Source organism: Gigantopelta aegis, chromosome 4 (assembly GCF_016097555.1).
Source record: "Gigantopelta aegis isolate Gae_Host chromosome 4, Gae_host_genome, whole genome shotgun sequence".
In the NCBI taxonomy this organism is placed as follows: Eukaryota; Metazoa; Mollusca; class Gastropoda; order Neomphalida; family Peltospiridae; genus Gigantopelta; species Gigantopelta aegis.
The window spans coordinates 109,699,051-109,718,047 of NC_054702.1; the positions used below are offsets into that span (position 1 = coordinate 109,699,051).

The window sequence follows — 18,997 nt, forward strand, 5'->3', positions numbered from 1 at the left end:
TTTTAGCCTAAGTCTGGTTTGCTTATTGTTTATATTTCATTATTTGTTGATAGGTATTTTACTGCCTATACTAATAATTGCATATTCTCTTCATAGAGGAAAAAGGTGTACAACATGGAACCTCGCACCCCCTTGAAGAGGCAGCGAATCCCAGTGGAACGCTTCCAGTCCCCTGTGCTGGAGGATGGAACCCCCAAATTGAAGCCCCCAAAGGAAGAAATCCTCATTCATTACAAGAAGGGAGCCTTTCTAGCTGTCCGTGGAGCTGAGAGTGAGTTTGTTTTTCTCATTTTATTGGATCTGGTTGTTATTGAAACATGGGGTAGTCGTCTTCGTGACATTTCCTCTATCAGTAATATAAACCTTGCATACACATCTCTATCATGTTACGTTTTTGTAGGTACCCTATTTCTCACAAGTGAAAGTCGTAGATCAATCAAACTTGAATCATAGTCGCACAGATGAAGGTTCATCTCTGTGCTTGTTTAACTCTTTCCCTCCCATTCATGACTGCAGTCAAGAGGCGACCGATCTTCGTAAACACAGCTGTTAACATTCACAGGAGTTATCTGTCTTAATTGTGTGAACGCTAGAACATAGTAGATTGACAGTCAAACACGTTGAGTGTATTTTGTTGACTGGTATTCGCATTTAAGTAGTTACCGCAATATCAGAAAGAAAACAAAACAAAAACGGTCTAAATTTTTGTAAACATTATATATGACATAACGACACATGGATTTGATTTCTCGCTGTTTGTATAATTATTTGTTATAAACATGTTAGACATTATTATTTAATGAAAACTGAAGATTAGTAAACGATGTATTCGCCGAAAATGACTGATGATACATACTTTGAAGTAGATGATGGATGGATTACTTGTCGTCGATTAAAAGTAAAAGTAAACTGTCATAAACAATGACGTCATAAATGTTTAATTAGTTTAATTTTTAATTTGCGCCAAACCAGTGTATGCTAAGTGAGATATTTAATTCTATGGACTACTTCAGTATACATCTTCTCCAAGTTTTGTCTATTTAGTTTAAATATTATAGATTTGTTGTTGGTGACCACTGCCTTTTTATTGGTTGTTTCAAAAGAAACGTAAATATTTAAGATGTATAATTTTTCATGATAAAATTAATTACGTAAATTGACTGTCAAAACGGGCCTAAAATGTGAACACATTAATAATTTTAATTATTAGTAATACTAATGGAATTCAAATTCATTAATTTTAAATAGATTAAAGAAAGCTAAATAAATATTGGCGTTTCTTTTGCTGCACAGTATACATCTCATGTGCCTTGGTGTCTTCATTTCAGATTCATTCTACTTGTGCAAGTCCCTGCAGAATGTGACGAACCACACGAAGCGATTCAACATTCAGTGGTTGTCTCTAGACCAGCCGCCAAATGTTTACAAGATCGACTACATCGATCACACAGAGATAGAAACTATTTTAACTAACGTTGACATGGACCGGATTGCAAAGGACACATTTCGCTTACCTCATTCTGAAAAAACAAGAACTGAAAAGGTCCTGCAGAAGGCAATAAAAGCTGAACTCGGTGAACCAGTTGAGGAGGAAGAAGAGGTACAGGGAGAAACTGGTAAGGAAGAAATGTGTCTTCTCGGATTTACATGTTTTGTAGCTTTTTCTGTATAAATTGTTTAATTATTAAGTTAAATATTTGATGGTAAAATAAAGTTAAAATCAGTCAGCACTCATCAGCCTAAGTGGTAGATAGTGAAATTGTTTTATTTTGTAATCGATGAGCACATTCGTCACAGTAAGTTGTAGAGCGCTCTCCAGACATGTATTATGTGATCAGCTTCCCATAATAATCTCTGGTGTTTTCCTGTTACCTCAAAGGCTGTGGTTTGTACTGTCCTGCCTATGGGGAAGTGCATACAAAAATCCTCTTGGTTTTTTACGGTATGAGTAACCTGTGTGGTGGGAGCAGGCGTTCTCTCAGCCAAGTGTTGAAATAACAATATGTGGAGACATCATTAAAGTACACTTCTTTCCTTGATTTACTCTCGGAACACTGTCAAAGTTGAACCTTCCCGGGTCTGTAGCTCATAAACCAACTCTATATGGAGATAAAACTTAGTTTGTTTTGGGTTTTTATTATTCACAATGGGTAATAAATAAAGTCTATGGTGTTTATTTTTATTTGCTACAGAATCTGAAGAAGATGAAGACAGTCCCAAAAAAGCAAAACTGACCAAGATAAAGCCACCAAAGACGAAGGCTCAATTGAAAATTGGATACCCGCAAAGTAAGGATTATTTTGCTTGGAGAGGGAAAGGGAAGAAGGGAGAGACAGACAGACGCTTTTGGGGCATTTTTACTATTTACAGGACAGGTTTTGTTTCATTAAAGACCAAATTGTTTTTTGAATATTGAAATAAAAAGAAATATAATTAATGTGCTTTCTTTAATAAATGAACGGCAACATATATAACAGGCATATTTTATTGATTAATAATACATTTCTGAAATTAATGAAAAAGGCTTGTTTTATCTTGGAGCAGCATGGCACTGATTAAGGCAAGATGGTGCTAGGTTATTGAGGCATGGTGCTAAAACAAGCTATGGAAAACATTAATATTGTAAAAAAAAGATAATGCCTCACTCCACTAACCTTTTGGCTCTTTACTTCAGTTAATAAAAATCATCATAATTATTTAGCCAATCACTGACTTTCTGTTGTTTGGTTTCAGGTTCAGGAAGTAAGAAAGATACAAAAGAGAAGAAGAAAACCCCGTCAAAACCAAAAGGAAAAGGTAGTCAATAGTTGATAACGTCTGTGAAAGGATTTGTTTATCCCCAAACCTCTTTGTAGGAATGTTACTTACTTTCGAAAGGTAGTTTGAATCCCTTGTCTGAAAGTAACTCACTCACTTGCACGTAAAATGTACTACAAAAACACTAGCAGGGCTCGCGCTGTCGGTAGCCAAATTAGCCATTGGTTAATTTTAAAAAAAAATTGCTAATAAAATTTGCAAGTGGCTAAAATTTTGGCTAAGCCATTTTCTGTCTTCTGATGTGAACAAACGGTTACATAATCTATCCGACACCTTAAACATAATACAGGGGACAATATTTCGAAATCTGAGGTAACCGGAAGTGGGTTCACATGGTTTTTACCTAGGTAACCAATTGTTCGGTTACGTGAATTATATTTGCGTAACCCGTGGGTTACCTGATTGGTTACCTCAAAATTACATTGAAATTATATTTTACATACATAGTTTTTAGCTCAAACATAGTTAAAACAAATACAAAAGAAAACATTTTACAAAAAAAAAGAAGAAAAAAGTCTTTAATGCTTGCTAAAGTTAACAATATTATAAAAGAACTGAATATCGGCCCCAGTACTGAAACAAAATACAGGGGCGTAACCAGACATTTTATTAATATTACGTACGCCAAAGGCCTGCCCCTGTGAAAATTTTGAAACTCAGAACCGCTGTAGATGCATTCTGAGCCTTTTCGGAGGCATTTTTTTCTATCTTTTTTAGAGGATATTTTATAGAACAATTCAATACAACCTCGACCTATTCCCGGATTATGTTTTTGCATTACACACATGCGTAATGGGCACTACGCCTTTGAAATAGATACATAATCATTTGGAGGGATTCCTTTTTTCGTTTTGCGGTGGTTACGCTACTTTCACTTTATCAATGGTACTTCTATACTACAGTGACGTTCCAAATGTTTGTTTTTTTAAAACTCATTATGCGATGTTAGTATTTTTCACTTTTTGTGACACTTTTGGATTCCTGTTTATGTTAAAACTATTTTTAACATATGTAAAATTATAGGCAATCCAATATTATGTCTACATAAATTCCTTTAGAGATAAAATAGCAGCAGATAATTTAGCCATCCCCAGCGGTCTGAGCACATTTCTTTAAAACTTTTGGCTCGACTCTATACCGAGCATTTACTTTAGACTGGTTGCAAATTACAACTGTTGAAATATAACGTTGTTTACTGATTTGCTGCGCATCACGCATCTAAAGTTCAGCCTAAAACATTTGTCGGAATACTAGTAGTATGTCTGCTTGAATAAACGTCCTGTAATCGTGAAGTTTGCAAGTTTTAATTTCTTAATGTTTACAGGCCATGACTAAACCAGTTTGCGGTTCGCGTAAATTTAATTTTGCGTAACCGACACGCGAACAGACTGGCGGTTCGCGTGAAATATTGTGCCCTGTAATAATACTACCAAATATTCAATTAGCGATCTCGCGACCGGTAACGAGAAACAGTGTCATGCAGAATACAGTGTAGGCCTTATGATGTTTGCGTATTTTAATAATCACGGTGATTCGGTGTTCTCGCTGGGTGAAAATTAAAGGAGGGCGGCCACTCGGCACCACACCCTTCAAAAAAAAAAACCCACACCAATAAACGAAAAGCAAAAAAAAAAAAAAAAGGGGGGGGGGGGGGGGGAGAGAGGAGTAGTTTGGTTACCATATTGTTTTGTGTTGGTAGACTTTGAGAAAAGACATACTCCTTATTTTGCCTACAAAAAAGTGCAAAGGGGTTTATAAAAAGACTCGTCTTTTAATGGAACCGAAGATGATATCGGTCTGACATTCACGGGCAGTTCCGGTTTTGCTGGACCGATTACAGTTTTAATATTATTATTTTTAATAAAGATTTCAAGATATACTTTACGGTAACTGTCGTAAATGTTTTGTCACTTGCTTTTTCGTACACAACGCGGCTTGTTTCCTTTGATGTCCAGTGTCACAGTGTGCAGACAGATCGTTGTTTTTTGTGTGAAAAAAAAGTGCATTTGGAAATAGCAGAGATAGGTGCTGGAAAATAAAGAGGGGCGCTAAAAAATAAAGGAGGGCGGGGAATGTGAAAGGAGGGCAGTAAAATGGAATAGCTGGGCGGGGCGCCCCGCTTAAGTGGAGCAGCGAGAACACTGGTTATTAATTTTAATGGCATGCATTCAGCATATATGACAGCAGTGTCTGGAAGATGTGTAGCTTGTTATTTTTACTTTGTAAAATCTTTGAACCAAAGTAATAAAAACAGACCGACAATGCGTGTCAATTTGAATACACATGCCAGTTCAGGGCCGAAAGACATGTAGGCCATCTCAAGGGCCGAGTTCAGCCAGACCGAGCGAAAACAAAACGTTTGCTAGACTGGTTTGTGCGCTTCACGTTAAACCAAATGGACACGACGAACACCAATCAAATAGTTTGCGAACGTTAGGAAGAACGTTCGTTGGCTGAACTGAGGACAGCTCTCGGTGGAATATATGTCACCCTTCAGAGTCAGCCGACACCCGCGTGTCAAGAGACATCGTTGCGGACATTGAACAATACGATTACGCAAAAGTAAATCTTGATGTAAATTTGTAGAAAAACAATAGTTATTCGCATCAATGAATACCTAACTGCAGTTTTTGTTTATTTCTTTGTCTTTGTTAATTTCGTACCCATGCAGATCGCGATCGCCGGAAATGAACATGCAGTATTTAAATTTGGTAAGCAGAAATCACAACAAGCATTTAACGCAACGCTGAAATCAACTGCAACAACATGGCACAAATTATGAACTTGTTTGGGGTGGGGAATTGACGGGTCACTTAAAAAAAAAAGCAAAGAAAAAACAAAACAATTGAAACTAACATAAAGATTGCTATTTAAAGAAATAATGAGCTCTATATAAAAAAAAAAAAACCCTCAAATTTTTATTTGGGGAAAAAGGAAGAAAGAAAAAAAAACCCACCATCCATAAACATCCAACCCACCCCTATATTTCTGTATGTTTGTTAATTTAATGTCATAGGCCTTAGAAGTAGGGGTGGATGTATGGAGTACTGGCTTCAAACTCTGAAGATATTGCATAACCCCATCCCAACCCCACCCCTGCTGAAAAATCTAAGTAATATATTAACTGCCCCTACCCCCATTGAGGTTTTGTTACTCCAGTTTGTACACAATTAGCTGAAAAAGATGCATTTTCGTATTCATATATAAATACTCAATACAGTACTGCGTAAAACAAATTTGGCTAAAGCATTTTCAATATGGCTAATAAAAATTCCATTTGGCTAATATTTTGGCTACAGGTATTTTTGATCCAGGGTGAGCCCTGACTAGATGCTATTGCAAATAGTCTTTTTTATGTTTTTCATTTACTTTTATCTTGATTTTTATGTTTAATCCAACTAAGGTTGAAGCATGCTATTCTGGGCACACACATTAACTATTTGAGTTGTGTGTCCAGGACAGAGGTTAATGGTTAGTAGTTGAGTTAGTTTCGTTTATCTTTTATTTATACTTTTATATTTACATTAATTATTGTGAGTTGATACTTGAAAATATGGCAGTTGTTTCATAAAGTTAATGTTTGTTTTTAGATAGCATTATCTTATAATATTATAAGTTAATGCTATTATTTATGGTTTCGTGTTTCAGACCAGAAACCAGCAAAAGGATCCAAAGTTAAGAAAGAGTCAAAGGTTAAGAAGGAATCCAAGAAAGGGCCGGACAGAAAGCTGAAGCCAAACCCGAAAATTAAAATTCTGGAAAAAGATCCATTTTTTAATTCAAAGTAAGTATAGTAATGAGTGAATTCTTGTGTTTTTCTTGTAGATCTTTGCCATATATATTCATAAGAATTAGTTTGACATAGTTCCACCACAAACAAAAAAATCTTGGTTTTAGGTATACAGTGGATTCCGCTTATTTGCATAGGCCCAGTGAATGAAAAAATATATGCCATTAAACGGCGTATGCAATAAACCATTTGGCCAGATGTAAAGTTCATATAGTCGGCTGTAACCATATAAAAGCCTATCACCAGTCTATAACGGAGGAAAGTAAACATCTTGCATTCCCAATGAGAAAACAATATATGCTATTATAATATGATTGTTCATTTTTATGTGAATTAATGAAATAAATGTTATATACCTGAGTGTTGTTGTTATTTTGGGGCTACAAAGTTTCGTACACGCGTAGCAACCTTGTTTGTTTCACTGCAGATTTGACCTATTTATGAAGCTGACCCAGTACTAGACTAGCTTCGGTCAAATTAGTGTGTAAAGTGCAGTTTTTACCACACCATCGTGACAGCCATCCTCGTTGGGTTGAAGGCATCCACTTTCAATATTTTTGCAAGTTCTTTTGCCTTTTCAGTTAAAATGGCCCAGATAACGGTATATCTTTCAGGCGGGCATTCGCAAACCTCTCAGAAAGGGCCCCCTCAACATTCGCTACTTTTCCTGTTCTCTGCCGTTTTCTATCTGGATTAGCATTGCTGTGATACTGGTTACGAATTTCCTCTTTCTTGGTCGATAAATTTGCGATTGGGAACACCCAAGTTTCTTCGTGATGTCCGTTTGCATTATTTTTTTATCTAACATTTCTACAACTTCATATTTGTTTGCAAGAGATAAATCATTTCTTTTGCGTTTGTTTGCCATATTCGAGAGCATGAACTGTCTTGTTACCTACAGGTTAACGCGCCGAGAAGTGAAGAAATATATATCTATTCGTATCTTAATGTGTAACTATAAGCTTGTTTGTATACAATTTTATTCGATCATTTGATTATCAAAACATCTATTGACTGTTCTCCCAAGTAGGGCCTCAATTAATGACGTCAAGCATTATCTCGGCACGTGCTGAAGCTAAAAATAACAGTGGTACTCGAAGGCATTAATTTACTCAATTACGTTTTAAAAACCACAACAACTAACAGATCTCATGAAGGAACTCAGATGTAATACAGTAAAATGATGTTTATTTATTTACAAAACACTGGCTATGACAAATGACAGCAATCGATTGTTGTGTACTTAACCAAGCAAGCCCGGCAAGGCTGTGCAGTGAACACAGTGAGCTTTGATGTTTTGTCTGCGACACTGGCTAGACGGAGTCGGTGATGGAGATTAACAAATGTGACAGGTAACTTAAATGACTGACAATTAACAGGGTACAGTAATAAACAACTCAAAAGATTTGGTACGTGTTAATTCCTCTCGTAGCACAATCTACGGTTTCACATGTTGGATAATATGATTTTGATCGGCTTACTTCGGCAACAACAAAAACGTCGTGATTTTCTGTTCTCTCTCTCTCTCACTCTCTCTCCCTCTCCTTTTTTTCTTCTTTTTTTTTCTTCACCACCTTTTATATTTGACTGAAGATTTTTTTTTTTCCAGTTTCTCCATGCAAATAACCGACATGTACGCTCAGAAGGTCATTCAATTAAGCGATATTATTTGTACTGTTTTAATGCTAAACGGTTCTGTGCAGCCATATAATATGCAAATAACCGATTTATGCTATAAACTGACATGCAGTTAAGTGGAATCCACTGTATTATGTAAAATATAATATGTCTGTTCCCATTGCTGATTGTGGTAAGAAGTAAAAATGTATAAACTGTGGTAAATAGAAGTTTCATGGAGTACTTTATTCTTTCTACTCTTCCTGTAGGCAAGACTCACCATGTTTAGAGTTAAATTAGCTAGTTGTAAAAAATACTATTAATACAAAGTTGCTAGAATATTTAGGATTTGGTTAGTAAATTTTTTTTATTAGTATTAGTCCTGTGTACTCTCTCCCAAGCCTGGCTTGACAGAATGGAGCATGTTTATTCATTAATTGACTAAATGTTATATGTTTATCCTGATTTCAGACAGAAATTCCCGTTCATATCGATTCCCGTCCAGTCGAAACTTGTTTTCCGGGCAGTAGGTCTGGAGGACATGGAATTACTAAATGAATTAATAGCCAGTGAAAGTAAAGTATACCGGGTAAGCAAGCTGCTGTTAATAGATCTGCTAGCTAACTGGATATCACACGTCTTATTTTCCTTTTAAATGGGTCCTCAGTTTGCAGCTATTGTAAGATGTTTCCATCTAACATGGACATTTAGACAACTAAAATTGCATATGAACTATATTTCCTTGTTTAGAATATCAGTCTACATACAGGACTTCTAGAATTTTTTATAAAATGCACTAGCCATGGGATCAGCGATTTATTTTTTTTTTGACTAGCCACAATTAAAAATTCACTAGCTATACTTTACTTTTAACCTAATACAATTTTACTAAATAATAGTAATAATCAGATATGTCACCTAGATGGTGAGATAAGAGCTTAAAAACACTTAACACTGGGGGCTTGGGGTGGGGGCAGGATCTTCATATTTACAAAATAGACATCTGCAACATTGGACAAAGAAAAATTCACTAGCCATCGGGCATGGCAATAGTATTTATTTACTAACCCAACATTGAATATCACTGGCCATGGGAGTGGGGCTACCATAATCTAGAAGCCCTGCACCATGTTGATACAGATACTTATATTCCAGGGCTAGAAATGAAAAAAAAAATCTGAAAAAAAAGTTGCATGCACCAAAAATAAGGTAAACCCTGTTAACAATTAGGAAAATACTATTTTAATTACCTTGATTACAGTGTTGATTATCATTTTCTTTTTAATTTAACTGTCTTAATTGTCACTATCAGTATCACTGTCTGACATCCATGCTGATCAATGGTTGCTTTGACGCCATTTTTTCAAGTAACAAAAGTTTAAAGAATTAATTAATGACCGCGCATGCGTCATGCAACTTCGTTTTTTTTTTTTATAAAGCTATTCGGAATTATTCGGCAATACCTATATTTATTTATTAACAGTACCGGAACGTTATACAACTGCGTTTATTACTGATTCTTGATCAAATTAGAAAATTTCACCCAACGTAAACGCCGTACAGAAATCTATAATAGGCCTATTACAAAAACGTACGAATATTTGTGTTTTGTATTAAGCAAATTATCAACTTTTTTAACTCGATAAGATCTGTTGGTATAATATAAATTAGCCTACGGAATTCGACGAGAAGTTGCTATTGAAATAATCACTGGCTGACTTCGAGTCAACTACGCGAGTAACGCACCTGCACGTTCGCAATCATCTGATCAAGTGCCTATATCTTAGGTCGAAAATGTTCAAGGCAGTTACGGTACTTTGTATTGATCACAGATCTGGCGGAGTTAAATTTGTCAGTGATGACAACAACTGTGTTATGCGCGTGGATACCCCAAAGTCGGTCTCGACCACCTTCCCTAATACTGTTCACGGATGTAACCGAGATATTGCCGGCAATTTTCGCAAATATATTTCACGGAAATGACCGAAAGGGCGCCATTGTTGTAAGTAGGATTATGGGATACAAAATGGATGTGCCCATAAGATAAAAGTTATCGTTTTCATGTGGCGAACAAATTACGAAATGCATACGCAAAATTTAACAACTTGAGTCTGAATCTGGTAGACAACAGGGTACTAGTATACGCAATACACAGTACTTGAAAAATATTAGCATGCACCGCGTGCACCCAGTTTTAAAAGTTACATGCACACGCAAAAATCAGCATCCACCGGTGCATGTACTAACACTGCATTTCGAGCCCTGTATTCTAACTAAGAAAATACCTTTACTATGTAGTTTTAGTCATCAAAAAGGATCTGTTAGTCGTAAACATGTTACAAGGGCAATAAACTCAGGACAGTCCCCTTAATTGTTTTAGTGATTTTAATACATTTCCATCACGTATGGTCATTGAGGCAATTATGTTGTAGTGTAGGATTTTTTGTTATGTTTGTTTGGGTGGTGGTGGATGGCGGAGTGGGGGGTGGGGTGGTTCAGGGCTAGCTCTGGGTCAGCAGAAAATGTCACCAAAAAACTAGAAATTCTTTGATATTCTGACAAAATATCAATTATTATATAACATTATTTTGCCATATGAAAATATAATTTGCCAATGTTTTTAAAATTTGCAATTATCGAGTGCCAGAGCTGGCCCTGCAGATCTGTTGGGGGTTTAAAGGTGTTTGTTAGTGTATCCACCTTTCTAGGTTCTAATTGAAAGCATATTTGTAGGTTTATTAAACTAAAGGTATAAATGGTTATTATGGTTCTATTTCAGTTGGATATTACACGATCGGTTGAAAATAAGAAGACAGCCATTGATTTGGCTTTGGAGATGGGGAACAAGGAAGTTTTGAAAACATTGCTAGATGATATATTCGACCCCAAAAACCCAAGACATAAAAAAAATAAACCAAAATGTCTCATTGAAACTGTTTCCACTGGCAGGTAAGAATCGGTTGCAGACAATATCGTTTACAGCGTTCATTTTACATTTAATGTTTTTGCTAACATACAGCCAATGCTTTTAAGTGCGCGATATCATAATTATCACCTAAATACTTTCTTCTCTTAATTCTTTGAGGTTGAATAAGTACTGTAAAATACTTTATTTTCGCGTTTGAATAAAAATTTTGAAAATAAATTCTACTCAAAATTAAAGGCTGATGATACTTGTACATTTAAAAAAAGATGTAGTCTCGTTCAATCATTCAGTCAGATCCGAGACCTCGTTAGTTTCCGCTGCATGGGACTATAATAGTGACAATGCAACACTTAAAACTTTATATCAAGAAGCAATAGCAAAGTAAAAAAAATATACATGATAATAAACAATACAAAGTTTTGTGTGGCTTTCTTTCATAAGTGCTGGCGATGAAAGCAATACACGTGTTTGAAAAAAATGGAAGTAAGCATCACAGTATGTTAAAATGTGAAAGTGAAACAAAATTGGGGTTGGATTTGTTTACTGTAGTGATACTATACTCGTAGTTCATAATGGGACTTCACGCCAAAGGTTTTATTTGCCTGTTGGTCAATCATAACCGTAGTAAACTGTTATTTTGACAGTAACAAATACTGTTTAAGTCAAACTTGCGCTAGCATTGCACCTTCAAATTCTGTTTTGTTTTTGAGTTTGTAATAATGTAAGAAAGAATGTGAATTCCTTTACTTCAGCTACCATTCATATAGTATGTAAAATGATTCTGTTGTTCGTACTACAATTGAAAAAAAAAGTATTTGTTTATTAACAATAAAATGTAAAATAATATACAGTGAAACCTGTAAACCGGATCACATCGAGAATCTGATGTTTATCAAGTTTAGACAGGATCTGGTATTTCGAGGGTATTTTATAATACAGAGTTATTTCCCTTAACATTGGCATCAAATTTGTAACACTAACCAAACAAGTCTGAGAATTACCGAATGGATGTGACTGGCAGAATAATAATAATTTCGTTATATCCCAGTTTTGTTACGGATCTTTCTTATTTATGAACTACAATTAAGGTTGCAAAATGACAGATGATTCCACACGCCTATGTTTAGCCTGTGGTGGCCGAGACATTTTCAGTCAGTCTTAGAAAAATTCAGTTTGCTTATTTCTCACGTCTGTCGCAGAACAGATAACATTTTCTGTTTGTATTTAGTGTATAAAATACTAATTAATTCACTTTTGTGAATTTTACTCTAAATTTAGTTGTTTCTAGCATTTCACTCTCAGTGTGTCAGTATTTCATTATCAATGTGCATTGACCAAAAATCAAAGGTGGGAACTCTGAGTATCAGAGATTTGTCTGAAGATGAACAGAATTTGCACTGCACCAGTCTACAATTGAAAACAGTCGAGCATTAATTACTCTGATGTCTGCTAAGCTTGGCTGAGACTGCAGAAATGGGTGACCCGTGACTTAACACTGGATGCTGCACAGCACCTATTCCGGTCAGCATTGTTTTCTGGTAGTCGTGTTTTCGTTTTGTTGACTCTTCATTTACACTACGCCGGTTTGTTCAGGTTAATTAATTAAAGATTTTACATTTCTGAACCAACTGTCAGTCCGGTTTCCGAAATAGATAGGTTCCGGTTTTATCAGGGTTTTAATACATAAGAGAAAAATTTGGGACCATGCAATTTGTCCAGTTTTGACATGATTTTGGTATGTTCAGGGTCTGGTTTAGACAGGTTTCACTGTATTAACTTTGGTTTCATTTTGTTATGACAAATATATTTTCAAGTTTGAGTGTTTTTTGTTAGCAGATGTGTATTTTACATGAAAGTTTTAAAATTTTAATTCTTCATTTCTTTCTTAGATATAACCCCACATCTCTGAATGTGTTCAATATTCGTGAACTCAACATGAGCAGAGGTGGCAAGGAAGGAAATAATGCCTTTACAAAAGTGAGTTTTTCTTTTAAAATTATGAGGACTATAAGACTCCATCACATGCGGCCGTGTGGGATAGAAAAAGTACACACGAGGTGGTGAAAATTTATACCTGCGACAAGGCTTGCCGAGTCCCATGGTTTAAATTTTCACCACCGAGGGTGTACTTTTTCTATCCCACATGAACCACATATGATGGAGTACTTTTCTCTCATTAATTTGGTAAATAAACCATTATTTTACACGAACAGACAAAGATGGCTGAATAACTTTTTTTTATTTGACAATTTTTATCATAAATAAACTACACTATCGTATTTGCTGTGTTTGTTTAATGTGTTAAATTTAATTTAACACTACAAATTAATAAGATATATTTTAAAATGAAGGTTTTAACAACAAAATATTAATTTAAAACTCTCTTAATCACCGTCTCACATTAACATGACGTCCTATATTACCAATGCCGTCATGTTAAACACAAACGCGTGATATCCCATGTAAGATAGAAATTTCTTCCTGATGATGAGAGAAAATTTGTTAATGTGAAGTTACTCTATTTGATTTTTTGTTTTCTTGTAATAAAGGTTATTGAATAAACAAAACAAGGATCCATTTACGAAGGATACTGAGAAAAAATCAATCTAAATGTTGGTTTTGCAGAGCTCACGCTGGAACAAATGTAGCTTTATCCAATTTTCAGATCTTTAGAGTATTTTCCGAAAAACTTAAAATGTGGTTAATTTAAGGAATATTTTATTAGCCAAATACTAAATGTTGTAGCCACTTGTATAAAAATTAACAATTGACTAATTTGGCAATGTACAGGGTGAGCCCTAGTTTTGTTTGTTAGAAGTAGCAGAATTGGAAGAAATTTTCATTTTATTTTCAGTCTGCACATAGCTAATTATTAGGCTGTCTGCCATTTGAAAGTGAGTTACATTGTAAATTCGGATAAACTCTTTTATTATCTTTTTAAACAGGTTAATTAATATTCGGGTTACAAAAAACAAAGTGAAATATTGGGGCCACGATTGTCAGCATTTTCACTTGAGTACAAACCATATTAAAAAAAAAAGTTTTGTTCCCAGCCCTCTCTTCATCCACCCTCTGCTCTGCACTCACCTGTCTCTTACTACCATCTCGCCAAATTCACCAGTTGCGAATTTCAAAAACAATTGGCAAATTTTATTTTAATTTGGCGAAATAATATCATGTAATAAGTGATATTTTGTAACAAAATAACTGGGGTTTTGCAATTTTTGAAGTTTTAACAGATAATTTGGCAGAATTTTCTGCTGACCTAGAGCTAGCTCAGGGGCCATGCTTATAAACTTAAAGTCTAGACCTTATTAAAGTCCAGACTTTTTTAAAGTCCAGACTTTAATGTAATGCTATTTGAATGGCGTTGCCACGACGTTAAAGTCTAGACTTTATTAACTCTCTCCAACCTGGACAAAATTTTGCCCACCAGGTTCCAAAAACTGGCTCCTTTTGTGAAATGGAGGAAATTAGTAGTGGTTCATTAAAAATGATTATAACTTATTAATTATTGGAATAATACCACAACATGTAATGAAAGATTTATTACTAATATAATTTTCTACAATTGTAAATATTTGTAGTGAAATTTTTTGAAATTATAAATGTTGTACATAAATTTGAAAAAAATAAATACACACGGTAAACAAATTTTGCCACATTTCTACTCGCACAATGTTTTATTTGTCAGTTACTCTTTATGCAAGTCCTTTGTGCACTGAATTTTGAAACTCAGCAATGTGTGGTACCTTTCAAAACAAGGATAAGGACACATAGGTTTATCACATTGTTTGCAGATATACTGTGTTTGATGTCGACCTTTTGGAACTTTTCGATCCGAACACACAACACAATCCGGAAATGCCTGAGCTCCACTTTTTGTCTTGTTGTTGTTGATCCCGGTGAAATGGCGTTTGTTTTCCAGTCTTGTTGGAACATCGTCAATGCTGTATCTTGGCTTGGCAGTTGTGGCACGATCGTGTGTTGCTACAAGCGACGAAATGATGGAAAGACGTAGTTTGTATTTGTCCAGTTTCACACCTGGATGCAACCGTTTCCAGACAACTGTGAAATTCACAAATGCCAGTTCCAATAAATAGAGGAACACCTTTTTCCACCATTTTACTGTTCTGTGCACACCAAGATAGGTCCAAATCTTTTGATCCAATAAATCCACTCCACCCATAAACTGGTTGTAACACTCGATAGCTTTTGGTTTGTTGATCTCTCTCCTGTTGTTATTGGCTGGGTCCCTGCATCGAATGTACTTGATCATCATACGGGTGTTGTTGATGGTAGACAGCACATTTACCTGCTTCTTGTCCATCCAGGCAATGCATAAACACTTGTCGTCCCGAACAAACATTGGGTCGTCTCCTTTTTTCAACTTAGCTCTCTGTATTTGAGGCGGAGTTCCGCGTCGGTTTGCCCGTAGAGTGCCGCAAGCTCCAACACTGCATTCTGATAAATCTTTGAACAATTGTGGTGAAGAAAAAAAATTGTCCATGTATACATGATGTCCTGCATCCTTGACAACTTCACACAACTGCATGACAACTGAATTAGTTAGTCCCACCTCTGTGTTTTGTTTTCGTCCAACATACATAAACCAGTTGTAGCAATATCCTGTCGAGGATTCACACAGTACCCATGCTTTCAGTCCCCATTTATGTGGCTTCTGTGGCATATACTGACCCATAGATGAACGGCCCTTGAATGCAATAAGGCTTTCATCCACAGAAAGTTCTTTCTCGGGGTAATAAATGTCGCGAAATCTTTCAATCAGTTTATCAACAACAGGGTGGATTTTGAAAGTTGGGTCATGGTTTGGATGGTCTCTTGGAAGGTTTGTTGTGTTATCACACACATGGAAAAACATCCATATTATTTGCCAGCGATCACGGCTCATGATCTCTCGAAATCCTTTCATTTGGGTCAATGCATTTGTTGACCAATAGGAAGCATAATTGGGCAACTTGACAGCGCCCATGAACAACAAAATGCCCAAAAATGATTTCATTTCAGTGTTCACTACAGGTACCCATCCACGTGTTGTAGAACAAGGCGGTAATGTATCTTTGGGGTGCTTTTCAAAATACTGTTCTGCGTACAAGTTCGTTTGAATTGTTAGCATCGAAATGAAATCTTCGTCAAGAAACTTACAAAATATTTCAAACGCAGTTTCTGTTCCATCTGTATCGAGCAAAACGCCGGTCCGTTTGTCGAATCGCGGAAGCCAAGAATCCTCAAACGAATCCGATAATGAAACACCTGGTGTCGGAACGTCAACATCAGATTCCGAAAAATCTTCACTATCCATTTCTCCATCGATATCACTCGCCATAAAACCTTCAAACAAATCTTCATCTGAATCGCTATCATCAAAGAATTCTCTCCAAATAGCATCTTCGTCGGCCGCCATGTTTATTTGGGCCAAAAAAAATCGATTCGCGATAAAGGATTTCAACAGATAAAAAAGTAAAAAAATTTCATGTAAGCATTAGATTTTTCGATACAGGAAGGAAGTTGGACCATTCATCCGTACATGCGCAGAAGGTAGCTTATAAATAGTCTATACAGGGCTATTTATAGTAATCAGGGAATACCTTACTTCGATTGTCGAGTGAACTCGACAACCGGATTTCACAGTGAAACGGCTAAAGTCGAGTACACTCGACAACCGGACGGAGAGAGTTAAAGTCTAGACTTTAAGGTTTATAAGCACGGGGCATGATCTCCCTACTCAGTCTAGACTCCCAATAGTGCATCAAAAATGTTAAAACCTAGATATTTCCTAACAAAACAGCAATAAATACATTAAATTATCTTGCCAAATTAAAATAAAATTCACCAATTGTTTTTCAAATTTGCAATTGGTGAGTTTGGTAGCTAGACCTACTAGCATTAACCAGGGATGTCAATCTTCTGCAGATTCGTGGATTTCCGACTTTTTGTGGTCATTTGGACCATTTTTGAGATCAGTGCAAATCTAGCATAAAAATTTGGGGTGGTGGTGGTGGAGACCCTTTCTATCGGTACCGCTGTATAGATTCCAGAATTCTAAATAACGTGATCGCAATGTGTTGCGTATGGTTTGTAGACGGGTGAAATCATTAATAATCATGAACAGGCATTAATCAACTGTACAAAACCTACTGGATGTGGATGGCCTTGTTTTACAGGATTTGCTGGATGAGTACGAGTACAAGATGAGTCAGTATTGTAACACGGCACTGCGGTGTGGGGTCGATATGGACGTGCTGGAAATACTCGTCTCCTGTAACAGCGAGTTTGAGTCGAGGGATGATAAGGTAAATAGTGATCAATGTTGAGCTTATATACAGGACTCTGAGAATTGAATATTTGCGTAAACCATCTATGAGTTACGTAAAAACAAATTCAGGTAACCCATCATGTTGATGTAAATGATGTCTCATATACAATGTGTGAATGAAAAAGTGATTACTCAAGACTATACTTACGTGAGCAACATGAGAACAAAATTATTGCTCTTGCCATTTTCAGAGGCCTGCTATACTGTAAATGATTAAATTAACTCGGGCAAGATATTAAAGGAAACATGTCACGAGACCATATTATAGCTCATTTTAAAAGCAAAATGATATAAAAATAATATGCAACTAAGTTTATAACAATAAAATACGCGTAGTTAACTTAAAATGAAGAAATTACGCCAATCAGTATCAAAGTACGATTTATGCATATTTATTCGTCTCATATACAATGTGTGAATGAAAAAGTGATTACTCAAGACTATACTTACGTGAGCAACATGCGAACAAAATTATTGCTCTTGCCATTTTCAGAGGCCTGCTATACTGTAAATGATTAAATTAACTCGGGCAAGATATTAAAGGAAACATGCCACGAGACCATATTATAGCTCATTTTAAAAGCAAAATGATATAAAAATAATATGCAACTAAGTTTATAACAATAAAATACGCGTAGTTAACTTAAAATGAAGAAATTACGCCAATCAGTATCAAAGTACGATTTATGCATATTTATTCGTGAGCGTTCGGAAAAAAGGGGAAGTGACGTCAGAGCCGCTGTACTCTTCCAATGTTGTTAACTGTTTATATATGGAGTCAGGGCCTTACGATCTTTTCAGTCCAGCAGTGCCGTACTGCGCGGCTTTGGGTGTGAAAATAAACAGTTTAAACGATCGGGATTGTCTTTTTACAATTTTCCAAAGGATTGTATCCGAAGAAAGATGCGTGTATTTTATCGCAAAACAAAAGATTAGACACCAACACCGCATAGTACTTTGGTGTCAGCCTATTTTAGTATTTACAGCCCGGAGCCCGAACGTTACCCATAGACAAAAACAGTACTCGGTTGCAAATGCCGAGGTGTACATTGTACATATTTGGCACAAAGATACACCTCAGCATGATGTATTTATATATACTCTTCAAAAAAAGAAACGCAAAAGGGTACAAATGGGTTATAACTCCGATTTTATGTTTCCTACCGGTTCATGCTTTGTGAATATAAGGTCATTGCATGTCCCAAACACATTCCCACGGTTACATTCGATAAAACGCAGCTACTGTACAATAAAGTTCCAAAATGTGAATATTCGTAAAAACGCAGCCACGTGCAAACCATGTCACCACTGCACGTGCGTTGTCTGCACGTGCAACATGAACACCGACAGTATAAAAGTGCAGGGTGTTCGCTTGCCTGGCCTCTGTATCTGGCCGACAGTTGACAATCCAGGACATGCCACGTCTCAGTGAACCGCAGAGAAACAATGCCATCGGCCGACTAGACGCAGGCGAATCCAGAACGGCCGTTGCCAGGGCATTCCATGTGTC

The 18,997-nt window shown here is 36.1% G+C and overlaps 1 protein-coding gene across 1 annotated transcript in view; it reads left to right on the top strand.

Moving 5' to 3' along the window:
* The window catches only part of LOC121371731 (poly [ADP-ribose] polymerase tankyrase-like), a 99,804-nt gene that overhangs the window by 3,741 nt on the left and 77,066 nt on the right, over nucleotides 1–18,997 (top strand). Inside the window, exons 3-11 of the mRNA XM_041497833.1 lie at nucleotides 97–271; nucleotides 1,329–1,616; nucleotides 2,193–2,288; nucleotides 2,734–2,796; nucleotides 6,466–6,601; nucleotides 8,696–8,813; nucleotides 11,004–11,173; nucleotides 13,040–13,127; nucleotides 17,336–17,464. Coding sequence (XP_041353767.1) covers nucleotides 97–271; nucleotides 1,329–1,616; nucleotides 2,193–2,288; nucleotides 2,734–2,796; nucleotides 6,466–6,601; nucleotides 8,696–8,813; nucleotides 11,004–11,173; nucleotides 13,040–13,127; nucleotides 17,336–17,464 — 1,263 coding nt within the window. The remainder of the gene's footprint in view (nucleotides 1–96; nucleotides 272–1,328; nucleotides 1,617–2,192; nucleotides 2,289–2,733; nucleotides 2,797–6,465; nucleotides 6,602–8,695; nucleotides 8,814–11,003; nucleotides 11,174–13,039; nucleotides 13,128–17,335; nucleotides 17,465–18,997) is intronic.